The sequence below is a fragment of the Orycteropus afer genome, unplaced genomic scaffold (assembly GCF_000298275.1).
Source record: "Orycteropus afer afer isolate SDZICR_OR568_19922 unplaced genomic scaffold, OryAfe1.0 scaffold00263, whole genome shotgun sequence".
Lineage (NCBI taxonomy): Eukaryota > Metazoa > Chordata > Mammalia > Tubulidentata > Orycteropodidae > Orycteropus > Orycteropus afer.
Genome location: NW_006921850.1, coordinates 2,917,527 through 2,938,400, shown reverse-complemented (window position 1 = coordinate 2,938,400; position 20,874 = coordinate 2,917,527). Strand labels below are relative to the sequence as shown.

The 20,874-nt window shown below is 39.6% G+C and overlaps 1 protein-coding gene across 1 annotated transcript in view; it reads right to left on the bottom strand.

The window, feature by feature from the left end:
- The window catches only part of ELMO1 (engulfment and cell motility 1), a 679,198-nt gene that overhangs the window by 488,740 nt on the left and 169,584 nt on the right, over nucleotides 1-20,874 (bottom strand). The window contains exons 9-13 of the mRNA XM_007950092.1: nucleotides 17,229-17,307; nucleotides 10,336-10,380; nucleotides 9,041-9,091; nucleotides 5,662-5,784; nucleotides 3,889-4,020 (exon numbers count right to left, since the gene is read on the bottom strand). Coding sequence (XP_007948283.1) covers nucleotides 3,889-4,020; nucleotides 5,662-5,784; nucleotides 9,041-9,091; nucleotides 10,336-10,380; nucleotides 17,229-17,307 — 430 coding nt within the window. The remainder of the gene's footprint in view (nucleotides 1-3,888; nucleotides 4,021-5,661; nucleotides 5,785-9,040; nucleotides 9,092-10,335; nucleotides 10,381-17,228; nucleotides 17,308-20,874) is intronic.

Here is a 20,874-nt window from a genome sequence, read left to right as displayed (position 1 = left end):
TTAAATTCAGAAAGGAGGTAATGGGCAAGATTATTCCTCTTTATGAAGCACAGAGAAAATGTGTCATCAAGACTGCTTTCAGTGTCCCACAGTTTTTCTAACCCAACTCTTCCACTATTACATCAGCTTTCAGCATTTCCACAAGCTGGTCTCTAGGTGGCGCAATGAGCCTGTGATTCAGTTGACTGAGGAGTCTGGCTTCCTGGCTGGTTGAGTGAGTATTCAAAAGCGAAAGTATCTACTTGTCAAAGTTGTTGGATCATTTCCAGCATCTGAAATCATTGCTAAACAGTCTTTCCAATTTTTCAAGTCTCTGGTGCAAGAATGTGGCTGGGGAGAAGTTGCAGGGAAAGACTAAAATTTAAAACTAAAAAAGCCATAGAAAAATAAGGAGCACTAATACTCTGTTTGTCATTCTCTGTTTGAGAACTTTGCTCTTTCTAATATGACTTTCCAGTTCTTAAGGAGGGAAGCTACCTAAGTGCTAAACCGGAAAAAAAAAAAAAAAAAAACATTGCTGTTAACACAATTCCAACGTACAGCAATCCTATAGTAAAATGTTTTAAAAACATTTCAAGATAATTTTCAGTTAAAAAATATAATAATAAAATAAATCATTGTTCTTTATAAAATACTCGTCAAGCAGAACACTCAGCAGATACTGGAAATTAAGTGAGATACACTCTAATAATAAATTGTGGAAGGAATTAACAGTAATGTTAAGACAGAGGGAACCAGATTGAGAAAAATTACTCAGACTTCGGCTTATGGAATATTCTGACAATTTTACGTAAGAACAGAAGTTAAAAATGAAAAGACAAATACTTTATAGGCATCCCACCCTCAATATCTATGCCTTTAATAGAGACCCTGAGTTCCTGGGTGGTACAAACACTTTCAGCTGCTAACTGAAAGGTTGAAGGTTCGAGTCCATCCAGAGGCATCCTGGAAGAGCACAGTTCCTACTGTAACACACATGGGGTCGCCATGAGTTGGAGTTGACTCGCAGCAATTGGTTTAACTGGTTCAGCGGCCCATAACTTGAAATGATCAAAATTACTAAAAGGACTCCTTGAGTCCTGCTAAGTGAGTCATTTCTTTTCCTCCTTCGTCCCTCATACAACATGGCAAGAAGGAATGACTGGGTGACTGATTCTTCAGCCCATAATGAAAACCACAACCGCCTGGGACAGACACACTGAACCTTGGTAGCAGTGCATGTCAAGAACTCCAGTTTAGCAATTTCTATATATTCAAAAGTGCCACAAATACAGGCAATGGCAGGAAGAGAAAGATTACAGTAGCAGAGAGTTATGCTAGAACCAGACTCTCAACCATGACAGGACATTAGAATCACTTGGGAGCTTTTTGGAAAAGTACATGCCCTGAAATCTCCCCTACCAAATCTACCATGACTTGAGGGTAAAAGGAATTAGGTGATCTTGATATGCCTTGCTCACCACACAAAAGCAAAGTCAAAAAGGAACTGAGGGTAAGGTATAAAGTAAATCCTATCTTTCTCCTCTCCAGCTACATTTCTGTTAAAAGAATGCTGCCTTTTAATACTTAACATTTCTGTTAAAGGATGTGCATGAGAGCAAAGCCAGGGCCACCCACAAGCCTTGATTATTGACAACACACCAAGTACAAGGAACCCTCACCTGGTCCAGCAGAAGTGAAAATTTAGCCAAAATATTTAAAAATGAATTCAACCAAAAGATCAAGTGGGATGTCAAAGTCACAATATAGAATATGATGGTATAAAACTGACATCATGATATTTCTATAAAATAAGTTGCATAACTGATTCCAGTATCCAATGATTACTCTTATTAGAAAAGACTTGTTAAAGATGAACTGTAAAAATAACTTACCAGGTTGTTAATTTTCTATTTAAAAAAAAAAAAACACTTTAATAAATATTATTGGAAGAGAGTAAGGAAGAAAAAAAAAAGTCACTAGATCCAGTGCGAGTCAAAGCAGATAATACTCAATGTTTATGCAAAGCAATTTAGCAGTATCAAAAGCCTTAAAAACACATACCATAGAAGTTACAGTTCCACAGATTTATCCTAAGAACGTGATTATGGGTATGTGTAAATACTGGGCCGCAAAGATACCAATTTTAGAGTTACTGGTAATTTCATAACATTGAAATATTCAACAAAAGGGCTTGGGTAAATAAACCATAAACTCAAACTCACTGCCATACTCATAGCACCGCCCCGCCCCCCCCCCATGAGTTTCTAAGGCAGTAAATCATTATGGAAGTAGACTGCCTCATCTTCCTTCCACAGAGCAGCTGGTAGTTTGAACTGTCAACCTTCTGGTTAGCAGTTAAATGCCTTAGGCACTGCACCACCAGAGCTCCTTAAATAAACTATGTTGTTGTTGTTGTTATGTGCCGTCGAGTCAGACTCGACTCATAGCGACCCCTCCTTGGGTTGCCGAGGCAGTATCACTATGGAAGTAGGATTGCCCAACCTTCCTTCTGAGTAGTGGCTGGTGGGTTTGAACCGTCACCCTTCTGGTTAGCAGTCAAGTGCCTTAGGCATTAGGCTACCAGAGCTCCCCCCAAATAAATCATAGTATATGTAAATTTAAAAAAAACACATAATGAAAAACTGCATGTTTACTGGTATAAAAACATTTTCAAAGAAAATTCCCACAAGTGATAAGATTATCAAATAGCAAATGAAGGATACTCTCATTTTTATAAAAATAAAGGTATTTCAAGTTATAAAATAATGCCCACTGATTTCTAATCATTGAATCTGAAATCTTGTTTATGTCAATTGTGATGCAGGTTTAAATGGAGCTCCAGTTTTATTATATACCTGCAGAATTTGAGATTAGAGCAGGGTTACTCAGAAAGGTCTTAAGGCAAGAAGAAACTACAAAAACCAAAAAAACAAACCCATTGCCATCGAGTCGATTCTGACCCACAGCAACCCCCATTGTGTTTCCAAGACGGTAAATATTTATAGGAGTAGATTACTCAGTCTTGCTTCTGTGGAGTGGCTAGTGGGTTTGAACCACCAATCTTCTGGTTAGCAGTCAGATGCCTTCGGCACTGTGCTACCAGAACTCCTTAAGAAACTATAAGGAGGAACAAAAATAACAGGTTATATTCAGGGAAGCTGTGCCCTGATTAAAGAGCTCTGGTGGTGCAGTGGTTAAAGCATTTGGCTGCTAATCAAAAGGTTGGCAGTTCAAACCCACTAGGTGCTCCATGGGAGAAAGGTTAGCAGTATATTTCCATAAAGATTTACAGCCTTGGTAACCCTATGGGGCAAATCTACTCTGTCCTGTAGGGTCTCTAAGAGTTGGAATCAATTCAGTGGCAGTGGGTTTTGCCTGATGTCCCAATTCACAAAATGAAAACAACAATAAAAAATCTAATATTGGTAATAAGACTAGGCTTTTAGGGAAATATAAATTGCATAAATAGCAAAGTAATTAAATGTCAGGTACCTCTTAATTAGATTTTGATATAAAAATCAATATATGGGATTAATCCAATCACAAATCTGATACAATATATCCTTACTGTCCCCATTGTGCATTCAATTCAAAGAGAACCTTAAGCATCTTGTGTAGTGGATTTAATGAAGTCTAGATACATTCCGGGTTAACTATTCTTGGTTACACTTAATCAGAACTGAATAAACAAACTTGGTATTAGTCACACTTGTGCAAGTTATTCCATTTCACTGAGTCCAGAAGAGATTTTCATGTGATTCTGTTTAAACCAGCTAAACATCTGGACAATGTGGAAACTATTCTGTAAGGCGCTAGAGGACCACACGCTCAGAGGAGAATCAGCTATGAGACTGAGGTCAGGCCAGGGATGTTGGAAGGAGCGAGCTTATGGAGCGGGCTACTTACAATGAAGCCAAGTTTCTTATAATCCCGGGTGTACATGGACTTGCGTTTCTCCATGCTGCCGCTGTTGTTATTGGGTTCAGACTCAGCATCAAAAGCAATTCTTCGAAGTTCAAATATGATGTCTCTCTGAGCCTGAAGGAGTTAGGAGAAAAATAAAGAGAGATCTGCTTTCACTGTGTGACATTACATGCACTTCTTCTTTCCCCAGGTGTAGATGAATCACTGCATTCAGGCAAAAGAAAAACAAATAAAATAAAAGCCAACCATTATTCCAATTAGGGTTTTGCACACTTGTCCTCCTCCTGCCACAATCCCTGCTGGTCAGCCCTGGCTTTATTCCACAATTAACCTTACAGCTGAGTCATTCAGAGTGCTAATATGGACTGCCCAATGCTTTTCTAAGTGAGAGCCAAATATGATGGAAGGGTTAGGGTTGGACAAGGTCCAAATTAGAAAAGCTGGAAGACACAAAGTGAAAGACCCACAAAGTTTATGAATGGTATTCAGGTTACAAAGAGATGCTTATCTCCACTAGAAATAACTTCACAGAAACAAATTCAGTATAAAAATAAGAAGAAAGGTTTCCAAATAGCAAGGTTGTTGCTCATTGAGATGCATTGCTATGCATCACTGGAAGTATTAAGATGACAGTCTCCTCTCTAGGCTGACTACAATGTGGCCTTGCCAAAAATGCAGGGGCACGCTAAAAGGGCTCTCAAAGCCTCCCCATCATCTTAATCACATGGCCTCTCGCCATGAATGAAGTGCTGTGGTAGTTATACACTTCACATGCGCAATTCACATCTGCAATCGATCAGGCCCTCACGTGCCAATAATGAGTGTTTTCCTTTCCAAAGCTGCAGCGCTGTGTAAGTTGAAAATGTGCTACAGCAGGGCTTCCAGCTGTTTCCTTGCACTCTACCCTCACACAGTAAAGTTCTCAAAAAGCCTTGTAAGAGGAGGCATAACCTCTTCAAGTGCCACAGCCAGGCCTAGCAAAGAATTACAGCAAAGAGTCAACCGACAAAAATGCAAGCCTTGATATCAGGTTTAACCACTGGCCACCGGAGAATGGAAATTACTTCTGCAGCCCGCAGAGTCAATACCACACCCAGCTACCAAGTGAAACTAGTTGTCAGGGAACTCCAAAACCATTATCATTCAAGTTATTGGGGCCAACGGCCAAGGGCCAATGTCTGTGGCCATGTGATATCAAGCTTTTGTGTCAAAAAAGGATTACAATGCATGTGTTTGGGACAAATCAAATAATCCTTCTATGTTATTCTTTTATCCTCTTGTCATTGTTAACTGCCATCAAGCCGGCCAGTAACTCCCAGTGATCTCATGGACAATGAAACAAAACACTACCGGGTCCTGTACCATCTCCATGATTGGTTGCAGAAAAGACCATTGTGATCTATAATGGTTTTCACTGGCTGATTTTCAGAAGTAGATCACCAGGTCTTTCTTCCTAGCCTGTCTTCCGGAAGCTCTACTGAAACTGGTTCAGCATCACAGCAACACACAAGTCCCCAGTGACAGATGGGTGGTGACTGTGAGACAAACCGGGTTTCTCACATGGAAGATGATAATCCTACCACTGAACCACCACTTCACCCTCTCTAATCTCACCCTAGAGTCACCTAAACTTTATTTCCATGTCTCCAACTTATTATCGTCCAATAATTCCTGTTATCAGGGTAGCCTGAGAAAAAGCTTTTAGTGACACTTTCTCCCCCTCGTGTGTTTGCCTTGCTGTCTATCTGCACTCACCTGATCCTGTGGGTCCATCTTGGTCATCATCCTGTCTTCCAGGAGGTTGAAGGTGAGCACCTGAAGCACATACAGCTGGTGTGCCATTTCATTGTTGATGGCCCGCTGGGCTCGGATGACATGCTGGGGAGATGTTCACAAACAAAATTAACAAAAAAAAAAGAGAAAGCCAACAACAAAAGGTAACTTTCATTATGATGCCAAGTAGAACCTCAGAAGTTTTCATTTGAGGCACAGAGAATGTGGACTGGTGGACCACTTTCAGAAGAAAGGTTGGGGTACAAGTGATCTTGGGGCTTTCTTTCCCACTTCAGGGCTCAGTAAATTTCCTGATTTTTAAGCCAGCACCTTGGAGAAGACCTACTCTGTGCAAGTTGGAGTGGATGAGAGGAAGACAGGGAAAAATGCACTGGTGATTTCAGTCATAGAAATCAAGAGAAAGGTGTGGCTGAAATGGGAGAATCTTATGAAGAGAACTGTGGGTTTCTAGAACAGAAGCATTCCTTACATGCAATAGTGGAACAAGTGTGGTGTATCAGTATCCTTAAGGAGCTCTAGTGGTGCTGTGCTTAAAGCATTCAGCTGCTAACCTAAAGGTCAGCAGTTCGAAACCACCAGCCACTCTGTGGGAGAAAGCTGAGGCAGTCTGTTTCCGTAAAGCCTTGGTAACCCTATGAGGAGGTTCTCCTCTGTCCTATAGGATTGCTGTAAGTTGGAATTGACTCAGTGGCAGTACGTTTTTTATAAGTATCCTTAGCAATTTTGCCAGTATCTAACCCTAGGCTTGTCTCTGACATGTGGTCCCATTTCTAAATGGGGAAAAGTTTCAGAAACAACACACAAAAGCAACATATATATAGGCTTGTGGTTAATTCTCTGCGGAAACGATACAGGGACTATTGCCACTACAATGCAGTATGAAAATTCATGTGCATAAACTACTTCAACACTTGGGCCAAACAGGCATCCTTCTTGGGCCTAACAGACAACCACAGTTATTCCTAAATGATGCCAAACAGTTAGTCAAGGTGGTGAAACAACTGTTCAAACCAGTTATTATGTGCTAGACCCAACAACGTCTTGCAGTCTAAAAGACATTTTCCTTTGGTGCTCCATTGTTGCTATTCTGTGGCTGCTGTTAAGTGATTCTAAATTATGACAGTTCAAGCAAGCCAGAGCTCTCAGTTTGAAAGACTATGCAGTCTTCAAAAAAAAAAAAAAAATATCTTATAATCAGGGCTGCAGAAAGCCTAGGGCCTTAGGATGTTGCCTGGGTGCCCCTCCCCCAATCTGGCATATACCTGGACTACACATCCTTGCTGTGAGTACCATGTTCTAATAGCTAATAAAAGGAGGAGGCTGGGGAAATGAATGAGGGTTTGAAGAAGGAGAGAGGGAGGGAAAACATAATGCAATGTCCAAAGTTGCTGAACCACAATGATGGGGAGATGGGTAAAGGGGGAAGGCACAAAACCTCATTTATGGGATAAGTGGGAAAATCAAACTAGGAAGTCATACCTTTCAATCTTTAGAACAGAATGTTAACCAGTAGCACACATTAATGTGCAAAGTGCCTGAGTAGCTATTTAGCAACCCTTAAGTATCTGTACTCCAAGCTCTTATCAGAGAACCAAGCTTGTACTACCAGCCATCAAATTCTCATACAAATGTCCCACTGATCTTTTAGACAAGGTGGTATAGTCCCAACACCAAGTAACTTCTCTAGGTATTCTAACCTTGACTCCCCTACCACCTTAACGCCACGATTAGTATAAGATCTTCTTAGTTCAACATTTCTAGCCCTTCATCTCCCCACTCTCCTCCTTTCCCTGCACAAATACTTCACTGAACTACACTTTAATATTGTGGCTTCCACTTTTACTGAGAGCCATTTTTAAAAAATAAATAACTATATTCTAAATCTTTCTGCATTTCATATAAAACCATAACTGAACCTAGAATCTGTTAGGAAGCTGTACTAAGATCCATTTCAGATTCCAGTTCCCAGAGAAAAAAATGTCTGCCATCCCCAAAGAACTGAGACACCTCTTTTTATCAAGCAATGAAAACTACACTCATTTGTTTCTCTTTATTTCTGACAATCAGGAAGCTTAAAAATCAAACCTGAGGACAAATGGGAACCATTATCTTGGGTTCCAGAATATTTATTTCCTTTGTCCTCACAGGATTTCTAATTTTTAATGGACTCATTACATTGGAATGTGTGTACATGTGTTTGAATATAAGCTCCCCTTTGAAATGACATAAGCAGAAATCAATTCTTTTTTAAGGGAAATCAATCATACCTTTTTTTTTTTTTTTTTTTAGCCCTTAGTTAAAAGTCAAGTAGCAGATGAGGTCTCAGGAAATCTTGCTATTTGATATATTTCAAAATGTTTTGAAACATTCACAATGAAACCTTTGGAGATTCTTTTTCATCTGGATTCTTTTCACCCATGCATTGCCCTTCATGAATGTGTTTCACATCTATTTTTCCTACCTTTCTGTTGCAAAGAGGCCCAGGAAAATGATGACCAAACTTGCAAGACTTCCCTCAGGACTTGACATGTTTCCAACTAGCTCTGTCATTCAAGACAGTCAAAGTACATACTGGTGGATATTTTTAAGTCATGGAGCCCTGATTTCCTTGTTGTTAGCTGCTGTTGAATCAATTCCAACTCATAAGGACCCCATGTATGCACAGTAGAATTGTGTTCCATAGGGTTTTCAAGGTGGTAACCTTTCGGAAGCAGATTGCCAGGCCTGTCTTCCATGGCACCTTTCAAACAAAAAACAAACTCATTGCTATCGAGTTGATTCTGACACATAGCAACCTCCACTGGGTTTCCAAGGCAGTAAATCTTCACAGAAATTGATTGTCCGTCTTCCTTTCATAGAGCAGCTGGTGGTTTGAACCACAAACCTTCTGGTTAGCAATCAAATGCTTTAGGCACTGTGCCACCAGAGTTCCTTAAGGCACCTCTGAGTGGGTTCAAACCACCAACCTAGTAGTCAAGTATATAACTTTATGCACTTGGATCAGGCTTAAAAGATCAGGCTTAAAAGCAAAGCTAAAACTATGGTTAGTGTAATAAACCTGCCTCACGGAGAAAGATTTCCAACCCGACCTGCCAGAATGTGTTTCCTATTCTTTTTCCTCTAAAGCAGTTCCAGAGACTTCTCTCACCCCCCTCCTAGGAGGCAAATCCTTATAGGAAAACCTTAGTTATTCCAGTTCCAAAAGCATACTTTTTCCTCCTTAATAACGCCTACTACTCATCACAGAACAAACCACAAACTAAAGCCAAAAAAGAAAAGAAAAATATATCCACCAGCCCATTCCTTCCCAACAAAACAGTCACAGCATGTAGGTACTCACTGTTAAAATGATGGAACGCAATTGCTTCTGAGCCAGGATATTCGCCATCTCCTGTTGAATGAAAATACCCACACAAAGGCTTAGGTTAGAAGACTACATTTCAACATGGTCAAAAATGACTCCATCCCGGGGTGTGCTTCACAACTGTATATCAGCAGTATTTCTTATGAAATCATGAATTCAAACAGTCTGTTGTATTGAAATTATTTCTGAGTGCTCCATTTTGATTACAAAGCCATTGTTAAAAAGCAAGGGAAAGGAAATTTGGTACCTGTATACCTTTTGGAATTTCCTCCTTCCACAAAAAGGTGTGTACTACATAAAAATCAACCACTCGAAAGCAAAGGAAGGTTCTCCATTAGAAAAGTTTATTGGCTTTTATTAGACTATCTATGCTCAGAAAGATTTTACTAGGCAACAACACATTCCTGCATCAAGGTGATTCCAATATTAGAGAACCATCACTTTAAAGATGTAAATCTTTGAAAAGCCATTCCATCTTGATCTGTACAAAACCAAAGAGTACATACCCCAGAATATGAAAAATAGTCCCTGCATGTGAATAGAGTGGAATTCCAGAAAAGCACAACTCCCTGGGCAGGTGCTAAGCTGTGGAGTCCACAAGAAGCATTGTGAGGCTTCATTTCTGCTAACTGGGCTTTGTGCTTTGGCCCATCTAGCACAGGGGATCTGCATTGCCTTTAATAAAGGAAATTAACCACATACTCCCATTCTAAGCTGACGAACAGACCAAAAGAAAAAAAAAAACCCACTGCCATTGAGTCAGTTCCAACTCATAGCAACCCTAAAGGACAGAGTAGAGCTGGCCCATAGGGATTCCAAGGCTGTAAATCTTTATGCAAGCAGACTGCCCCATCTTTCTCCTACAGAGCATCTGGTGGGTTTGAACTGCTGACTTCGCAGCTGAATGCTTTAGCCGCTATGCCACCAGAGCTCTGTCAAACAGAGAGGAAGGGAAAATTCAGTAATTGAGCACAGTTTTGGTGCAAATTTTCTAAAAATACTGCTCATATTCAGGAAGGCATTTGAACATTTGGGGGGGGGTTGGTTTTGCTACTTTTGCTGAGTAGAGAAGAAATTAAGCTATGTTTAAAAAACACAACAGCAAACTCTATCTAGATTAAAATAAACTTGCAGAAAGCAAGGAGAACCAATAACACAGGGAGGAGGAGCTACAGGAGGGACACACGCAGGGTGGACAGGGACAGAAGGAAGGGAAGCAGCCGGGAGGCGGGCCGACTTTATGCTGACAAAGGAAAACACGGTTGACTTACAGTCAGAGGGCAATCAAGGATGTCAACATTGCTCTCTACATCAACCTAAAGGCATCACCGCCACCACAGAAAGGAAAGGCAAGCAGGAGAGAAGAGGGGTGGAAATTCAGAGGACTGTGTTAGAGGTTGACAACTTTATTTCTGTACCCCTGCTGACCCACTCCTTTGAAGGGAAGAGTGCATTAATGCTGCAAGGTGGTTCAAAAAGGCTAGATGGCATTAAAGTCAAAATTCAGTACTAATTCCTCTCCCAAGCTCTTGAAAACAAGAAAGCAGGGGCAATGACACAGTCAGACACAAATTAAATGGTTATCCAGAAGAAACTTGCCCTTCCAAAGGGCTTAGACAGCCATCCTTTATTTCTGATTGAAATAGAAGGTCCATTTTTTTCATTGAGAAGATGGCAAACAAAAGTCTCAAAGGACACAACAGTTCTTTAAATTTCTGTAATTTTATAAACTAAAATTATTACCCAACTGACACAAAAGAGTTTCCATTAAAAAAAGAGAGACAGAGAGGGAAAGAGAGAGGAAAAGTATTCTCTGTCTCTGTCTCTATTATATCCTATCAATTTAAGGTGGGAACATAAGTGTGAAGGAAGAATATATTTCCAACATCTACTAGAGCAATTGTAATTACCTATTTACAATATTTATCTTCTGCTTAAGACTTTGGGCACCTCAAGGGCACTTGGTAATGGAGACACTATCTTTTTCATCTCGTATTCCAAGCCCAAGGCACAATGTCTGGCACCGAGCAGACAATAAATGTTTGACAAAGGAATGAATGAATATTTTATACTACCTTCCCAAAGAACAGGAGTTTGATGGGAGAGAAAATAGAAGTCCATGGATTTTCTTGTCCAAAATCAAGGAATTGTTTCAGTAACCTTCAAATCTATGGGGAATGTTTTGTAGCTTTGAAATGATACAAAAGTATATATAGATCTATTGGCATGGAAAGATGCCCACAAAATATTTAGTTTGAAAACACGATGCATAGAGTATGCTCACATTTGTTGAAACAGTGGTACATGTAGGAAAGCATTTGCATAGAGCAAAGCAGGAAGTGGTGCCATGAAAGTCACAAAGTAGGGAATGACTATAGCAATTCTCTCTCGGAAGGCAATGATAGAATTTTTAAAAGTGTCTTCCTTTGAACTTGTGTTTTCTGATTTCTCTATCAAATCTTTTAATTAATTTTTTTTAAATAATGCTTATAAAAACTATAAATATAAGTAGAGAAATTTGGAAGGATCTCACCAACATAGGTCATTAAAATGGTAAAGTGAGTAATAGAAAATAGTTGTAAGGAAAAGGATCCATTTGTCTACCTGACAGCAGCTGCTTCCCCTACAAAACAAATGCATACCATCCCTTCTTTATTTGTGGGCTGGGAACCAGGGCCAGGAAAGGGAGACTCTCCTGTGTAATGTAGCAGCGGGGAAGCTAATGGTGGAACTCTATGGAGGAGAAAGTTAAATCCTAGGCCACAGCACATGCCTGGCCCAGTCTGCTCTGAGTTGTTATTAGTTGTCTTTGAATTGGCTCCTACTCACAGTGACCCCTTTAGAACAGAACAGAAAGTTGAGCACTCCTACACCATCTTCACATTCATTGGTATGCTCAAGTTCATTGTGCCCACTGTGCATTCTGAGTGCCTCCCAACCTCGGAGACTCATCTTCCAGCACTTTACTGGACAAGATTCTGTTGTGATCCTTATGGTTTTCATTGGTTAATTTTCAAAAGTAGATCACCAGGCCTTTTTACCTAATCTATGTTAGTCTGGAAGCCAAGAAAAAAAACTAAATCCACTGCCACCAAGTTGATTCCAACTCATACAACCCTATAGGGCAAAGTAGAGCTTGCCCATAGGGTTTCCAAGACCATAATCTCTATGGAAGCCTACTGCCCCATCTCTTTCCCACAGAGTCGTTGGTGGGTTTGAACCACTGATCTTTTGGTTAGCAGCTGCATGCTTTAACCACTGGATCACTAGAGCCCCTTTGTCAGGCTGGAAACTCTGCTGAAACCTGTCCACCGTAAGTGGACTTGCTGGTATTTGAAATACTGGTGGTATAGCTTCTACCACCATAGTAACACAAAAGCCACCACAGTACAACAAACTTGACAGATAGGTGGTGGCTATTCTCAGCAAGGCTTGCTAAATAAATCAATGAAAGAGAAAAAAAAATGATGCTATCTCTTTGCCAACTAAAGAGAACTTCCTAAGCAGGTATTTCTTTTTGTCAATAAAGCAAAGTATTTAAAATAATTTCAAATGTATTTCATAAATTTTGAAAAATAAGGAAAACCCAGATAATGGAATCCTATAAAGGGATTTGGCCCCCACTTAAAAACAGAAACTGAAATAAATAAAAGTTATCAACTGAAATGAAACATACTCAATGTCCTCAGGTTTAAAAAGAAAAAAGAATTCCTATGAATGTAAGAAAACAAACTTTAAATTATATTTTAACATAATTGGAATGAGACAATGAAGAGGCTGGGATCTTGAAGGATTCCGGGAGCTCTTTAGTTGGCAAATATGAAAGATCTGTTCATTTTGGCATCCAGTGGGACACTTAGATGCTAAGAGCATTGACTCTGACTCTGATCAAGTTCTTTACAGCCTTGGAGTCTCAATTTCCTCATTTTGTAAAATAAGTGAATTAAATAAAATAAAAAAAAATGTAACACACTGAACACAGTTGCTAGTACACAGTAGATCTCAATAAGATTGTTAAGTTTTCTTATTCATCAAAAAAAAAATCAGAACTTTTAATTTTTCAGAACATGTGCCAATGGCAATGGCAATGTCAAACCTGGGCCTACTAATACTTTGTTTTTATTATAAAGTCAAGTTAACAGTGTGCTCTCTCAGCTGTTAGTGGCATCTACAGCAATTCAGGTGGCATCACCAACTTAACTTGTAGCTGGTGCTAATGGTTAAGTATTTGAGTACTAAGAAAACTTTGGTGGTTCAAATTCCAACCAGAAGTGCCTTGGAAGAAAGGCCTCACAATTTGCTTTGGGAACAACAGCCATTGGAAGTACTATGGAGTGATTCTATTCTGCAACACATGGGGTTCACCATGAATCATAATGAACTCAACAACTGGTTTGCTGTCTTTTTTGGTTTTACCTTCCAAAAATAATACCAAACAACATTCTCTTCATTTGACCTTGAAATTATTTTTTATAGTAACTGTTTTTTTGTTTGTTTTCTAAATCTTACTTATTTTGTTGTTGTTGAGAATATATATATCTTCCTTATATACAATTTAGTGACATTAATTATATCCTGCAAGATGTACAATTCTAACTCTCCTTTTCAGAGTTTTTCTCTCTCCTTAACATAAACTCATCGCTCTATAAGGTTCCTATCTGATCTTTCAAGTTGCTGTCATTTTGATCCCAAATTGAGAGTTCTTAAAATAGAAGCATAATGCTCAAGGCAGGCATTTTTAACTAGTTAAGTTAACCTATTGTTCTGTTTTAAGATGACTTGAGGGAACATTTTTGATTTAAGTTTTAAAGATTATCTCAGGGCTCCAGAAAGTCTAGAGTTCATGAGAATTGGAAACTGTTGTACACCTTCCCCCTTTTGATCAGGACTCTTCCATGGAATCTTTTATCAAATGTTCAGTAATTGTAGCTGGGCACCATCCAGTTCTTCTGTTCTCATGGCAAAGGGGGCAGTTGTTCATGGAGGCAATTAGCCATACATTCCATATCCTCTTCCTATTTTCGACTCTCCTACTTCCTCTGTTCCAGGTAAATAGAGGTCAATTGTAGTGCCCTAATGGCTGCTTACAAGCTTTTAAGACCCCAGGCAATGAATGAAATAGGAGGTAGAACAGAAGCACTAAATACGTTATTAGGGCAGATAACTGGGAAGTCCTATGAAACTCTGACCCTAAACCTCCAAACCAAGGAACCAAATCCCATGAGGTTTCTGGTTTTAAATAAACAGCCTCAACAGTTACTCTTCTTTTTGTTGTTGTTGTTGTAAATATATCTATCACAAAACTTTTGCCAGTTCAACTTTTTTACAGGTGTACCAACTCATTGACAGTAACACAGTAATTGGCTGTGCAACTCTACCCTTAATCAATGTGATTTTTCTATCACTTCTTTTCCCCCTCCTTCCCATCCCTGGTAACCACTAATAAACTCTGGTCTCCATATATCATCTTTTCTTGTCTTTTTAGATAAGTTGAGGTTATACAATATTTGTCCTTTTGTGTTTGGCTTATTTTACTAAGCATAGTATCTTTAATGTCTTTAAGATCCATCGATACTGTAGCATGTATCAGGACTTCATTTTTCCTACTGGCTGAGTAGCATTCCACTGTATGTATGTACCATATTTTGTTTATCCATTCGTCTGTTGATGGGTATTAGGTTATTTCTACCTTTTGACTATTTTGAATAGTGTTTTAATGAACATTGGTGTACAAATCTCTTTTTGAGTCTCTGCTTTCAAGTCTTTTGGGTAAATACCTAGGAAAGGAATTGCTGAGTCATATGGTATTTCTATTTTTAGTGGTTTGAGGAACTGATACACTGTTTTCCACAATAGTTATACCATTCTGCATTTCCTTCAGCAATGGATAAGGACTCCAATTTCCTTACATCTTCATCAACATTTATTATCTTTTGGTGTTTTGTTTTCATCCTAGCTATTCTAATGGGAGCAAAATAGTATCTCATTGTGGTTTCATTTGCATCTCTCTCATAGTTAATAGACCAGGCAGTGTTTTGTTCTATTGTACAAGGGGCTGCTATATGTCAGAGCCAACTCGATGGCACCTAGCAACAACAACAATATAGCTAGTAACATTCAGTATCTGTTCATGTATTTAGAAAGCTAACTCTTAACTCTCAGAAAATTTTTTTAAAAATTAAAAACACTCCTTTTGTCTTGACAAACAACATTCACATATTCATCTTAAATTTAACCAAGTTTATAAAGTCCAAGTTAATTTCCCAGGGGGAAGGAAGTAATGTGTAGCTATTTTTATTTCAAAGACTGAATTAATCATAAAATACTTTATATATTTTATAGTTTACAGATTTTCTTCTGGACTATACACACTCTACCTTTCTTAGTTGGACTGTTCTCTTTAATGGTTTAATGCTATTAAACAACTCTGCAAGGGCTTATTATTATTATAGCAATGTATATCCAAACTGTGTTATGTCAATCTTATGTATATTTTCTTTTTAAAAATGTTTGACTCACAGAACCCAAATCTGATATATCAGTATTTCATGGTATTTTCACTGTTATCAAGGTTCTATTGTCAGCAAAGATTAGCATCTGACTCCCTGTTGCTCCACAGTCACTAATTTCAATTCAACTGATTAACAGTACTACCTGAGAGCAAAGTGTCTGCATCATGTTCATTTCTAGATCCAGAGATCCAAGGAAAATCACAGTACTTGAGATAAGGAATAAACTATCATTTTCTCTAATTCAGCCTCTTCCACAAAAGGGGAAAGCAGACTCCCAAGCGGTCGGAAGCAGGATGCAAGTTGCCTATCTGTCTTCCATTCTACAGTCAACTATGATGTGGTCTGACTGGAGGTTACTGGCCTGGCCAGCAGAAGGATCAAGCTCCTCCAATGCCCATGCCAGATTGTGCATGCACAGTGACAGCTGCCAGGCAATTTTCTGGGCTGTTTGGGAGTTATCATAAACTCAGTACTTAGGTTCAAATATCAAAGGAACAGCCCCATCCATGATCCCACCAAAACCCTGCAAAGCCACCTTTCAAAAACCCACCTAGTAATAGAGGCCCCCAGCACGGGCTCAGGGAGGTCAGGCACCTCTTGGATCCAACCAACACCCAATGAAAGGCACAGAAGACCTTAAGGTGACTCTAGTCTTTGTACAAATATAGCCCAAGCCCCCAGGGATGATCCACAATTCTAAATGGAAAGAAAACCAGAATCCCTCACATTTAGTCAGTCAGGTTTCAAATCCTTAGCAACTAAAAAGTAAAATTATATTCTTGACCTAGCATTCAGCAGCATGCTAGCTCTCTAAATTTGCTGAAACAAATTCAGGGGTAGCTGTCATCACGCTCCCCAGCACATTTTCTGATGGTTGAAAGATCTCATTTTCCTACCACTTCTAAACAAAGTGAACTGTGACTGGAGTTAACACAGTGTGTATGATGTTGATGGGAAAACACATGAGTGGATTTTGAGGGGGGGAGTTGAATTTCAAGGAACTGAAGAATTCCACTTCTTCTATACCCCCTCAACAATGGTCTTTTCCCTAGTTGAAGAAGAGCAAAAGGGTCTACAGATAAAAAGACAGATAAAGGCATATAGCAAAGGTTAGGATTAATACTTATGATGGAATGGGCTCCTTCCTCTTGTTGATACAAAGGAAGGGAAATGGACTGTTTGGTCGTCCTGGGCCACATCCGCACCCAGACAGAAGAAATATCATCAAGAAAAGAGCACCTCAGACAAAGAACAGTTATGTTAAGTTAATTAGAGGCAGTGATCTGCATATTTTCCCTCTCTCTCACCTTTTCATCTCACCCATCCAGGTTAAATCATTACACCTGTCAGGTCTTAGTTTCCTCATCCAAAAAAAAAAAAAAGGGGGGGGGTACAAATAAAATGATGGAAGATTATGAGGGCCAGCCAGCTGCCTCTACTATGAACACTGCCCATCTCTACCTAGTTCCCATTGTATTTGTTAGCAATTCCAGGCTGGCCAGCCAACTGGAGAGCACAGTGTCCTTGAAGCACCCACCTTTGAGCAGCAGAGAAGATTAAGGAGTCCCCTGGATGGGAAAGAGGGCTTTCTCTGTATCAAAAGATGCCAAGCCCTTGACATATTCTTAAAGACAAAAAGCATTGCAACTTACCTGCCTCCTCTCATCAGGGGCCTTCAGGAAAAGTGCATTTATCACTGCAATGGTATATGTTTGGATTTCTTGATCTGTTCTATAAAGAAACAGAACATACAGAAAGTCAGAAGTGGTGATCCCTGTGTCAGACCACAATAAGGCTCACAATCACCACATCCTCCCCCAAAAGAAGCATGACAAAAATAAGCAAGACCAACAAAAACGCAGTCGACACTGAGAACGTATTTCAACAATTGTGAGGCTGTAAACACACTGGGTTTGTAGTTACTATTACTAACTGGACAATAGACAGTTCCTTGGAATCTCCCAGAAAGTAGAAGCAGCTGGCCAGCTCACCCTCACTTCTCCTCTATTAGGATTAAGAGCGTAATCCTGTGGGATGCAGTATTTCCCATGTGAGTGAATGTGTGTATGTCTATGTGCGTGTACTTTTCTGTCTGATGTATGAAGGATATTGGGGAGTGGGCTTATAAAGGTAACTATTTTGTCTCCATGGCAATAAATTACATGTTTTTAAAATCTATTTCAAAATATAAACTCTTTTGTAACAAGAGAAATGGATATTTATATTTATAAATTTGCTTTTCACTGAAAAGAAGCCAGAAATTCTAAACAAAGCCCACATCAACTGTACTTTTTCCCTGAAAGCACATGTTGTTGCTGTTGTTAGGTGCTATCGAATCAATTACAACTCATAGTGACCTATGTACAACAGAACGAAACACTGCCTGGTCCTGTGCCATCCTCATAATCCCTGCTATGTTTGAGCCTATCATTGTAGCCATTGTGTCAATCCATCTCGTTGAGGGTCCTCCCCCTTTTCTCTGACTCTTCACTTTACCAAACATGATATTCTTCTCCAGAAACTGATCCCTTCTGTGACCACATAACCAAAGTAAGTGAGACAAAGTCTGGCCATTCTCACTTCTAAGGAGCATTCTGACTATACTTCTTCCAGGATAGATTTGTTCATTCTTCTGGCAGTCCAAGGTATTTTTCAGCATTCTTTGCCAACACCACAATTCAAAGGCATCAACTCTTCTTTGGTCTTCCTTATTCACTGTCCAGCTGTCATATGCACATGAGATGATTAAAAACACCACAGTTTGGGTTAGGGACATCTTAGTTTTCAAAGTAACATCTTTGCTCTTTAATGCTTTTTCAACAGATTTGCTCAATACAATATGTCACTTGGTTTCTTGACTGCTGTTTCCATGGTGTTGATTATTGTTCCAAGTAAAAGGAAATCCCTGATGTCAATTTTTTCTCCATTTATCATGGTATTGCTTATTGGTCCAGCTGGGAGGATTTTTGTTTTCTTTATGCTGAGGTATAATCAATACCAAAGACTGTATTCTTTGATCTACATGGTAAATAGTAAATAAGAAGGACCCAAGGCATAAACAAAAAGGGATTTGTGGGTTACTTTTAGAAGGTAGACTGAATGGTGGCTGCAAAAACATACGTTTACATCATCATTCCTGGAACTTGTGGAGGTTGCCTTACATGGCAAAAAAAAGGTGATTAAATTAAGGGTCATGAGATGAGGAACTTATTCTGGATTATACAGGTAAGTCCTAAATGTAATCACATGTATCTCTATTGGGGACACAGAGGAGAAGGCAATGTGAAGACAGAGTCAGAGATTGAAGGGATGTGGCCACAAGCCAAGGGTCACCAAGGAATGCTGATGCCACCAGAAGCTAGAAGAAGCATAGAAAAAAATTATTTCCTGCAGACTGTGCTCCATAGCCCTGTCAACACCTTGATTTCCAAGTTCTGTCCTCCAGAATGGGGGAAGAAAAAACCTCTATTGTATTAAGCCACCATGGTTATGGTTAGTGCAGCCACAGGAAACTAACAGCTCCAGGAAACAAGCAGAAGCCAGGATGGAATTCGAAGCCAAATTCACCACAGTCTGGTGTGGCCATGGGCAAGTCCATGTGGTCTCCTTAAGACACACACAGCTTTCTCATCTGTAAGATGGGATAAGAACAATGCCTATTTCAAGGTGTCCCTTTGAGGATAAAAGAGTCCCTGGGTGGTGCAAACGGTTAAGCACTCAGCTACTAATGGAAAGGGTGGTGATTTGAATCCATCAAGAGGTACCTTGGAAGGCCTGGAGATCTACGTCAGAAAGATCCCAGCCATGAAAACACTATGGTCTATGGACTGTAGTTCACTTCTGACATACCATGGGGTTGTCATAGGTCAGATTTTTGTCAGGATTAGGGTTTGGGTGAGGATAAAATGAGATAATGTATAAAAAATCCTTAGCACAGTGCTTGGCAAAAAATAAACTCTCCACTTTGAGGAAGTACACTATGAATGAGCAAATGTCTCCTCAAGACTCAGAGAAAAAATATAGATCCTAAGGTTAATACATTTTATATTCAGGCAAATGTGAACTGGTCTTGCTTCTGAAGAGCTTTTACACAAAATCATGATTTTTAAAGTGGGTGCTAATTTTCACTGTTGTCACATGCCACAACATCTGCAACTTAAATTTAAATTCTGATCACTCACACCTCACCACCAACAACAACCCAAGTGCACCAATCAGGTTTCCTCATGAGAATTAGCAAATGTGAACTGGAAGAGAAGAAAAGCCATTGGGAGCTGAGTCGTATGAGAGCCAGTGCAATAGAGAAAAGGCCTGTTGCTGAAGATTCTCAGAAGGCCATAGTTTCTGTCCTTCCTAAAGCTAAAGCTTCCTAAAGCTTCCATCAGCTAGCTCATGGCGTCTATTATCATCTAAAAAAACCAAACTCACTGCCATCAAGATGGATCTGACTCATAGCAACCCCTCCTTGGGTTTCCCAGGTGGTATCACTATGAAAGTAGATTGCCCAACCTTCCTTCCAAGGAGTGGCTGGTGGATTTGAACCTCCAGCCTTCTGGTTAGCAGTCAAATGCCTTAGGCACTATGTCACAGAGCTCCCTGTTATCATTTATAGCTCAAAAATAATTTATAAAGTAGTATTGTTCAATGGGCTTTCCTCAGTTTGGCATCATCAGAAGCAACCTCACTAATTACCTACAAGTAAAGAGAAGGAAAAAAGCCCCAAAGACTGCTGTCCATTGAGGAAACTATCATCTGCCTTATAGCCCAAGCTTCCAGAAAAAGACAAATTATATCATATATAAAATATGTATCACCTTGAGCCTAGCTAAGGAAGAAAGAAGCCTGTCTTCAAAAATTCCTGACTGATTAAGAAAATACTCATTATATCAGGGAAAACTCACTCTAACTTACTGCTGTCGAGTAGAACCCAACTCATAGTGACCCCTCCTTGGGTTTCTGAGGCAGTATCACTACAGAAGTAGATTGCCCAACCTTCTTTCCAAGGAGTGGCTGGTGGGTTTGAATTGCCAGCCTATATCAGGGAAAGACACCCTTACGTGATTAAGGAAAGACTCTATTGAGAACTTAAAGAGAACAAATTGTCCTATTATGTCTTAATAAAAGTAAGTTTATTAGTGGCTAAATAGGGGCAGGAGGGAGAGGGAAATGGGAGTCATCATTCAGGAAACACTGAGTTTCTGTTCACAGTGATAGAAAATCTAGCCACAGTCATTGGTGTGGGTTGTACAACATGAGGAATGTAACTGGTGTCAGCAAACTGTACACATAAAAATGTTG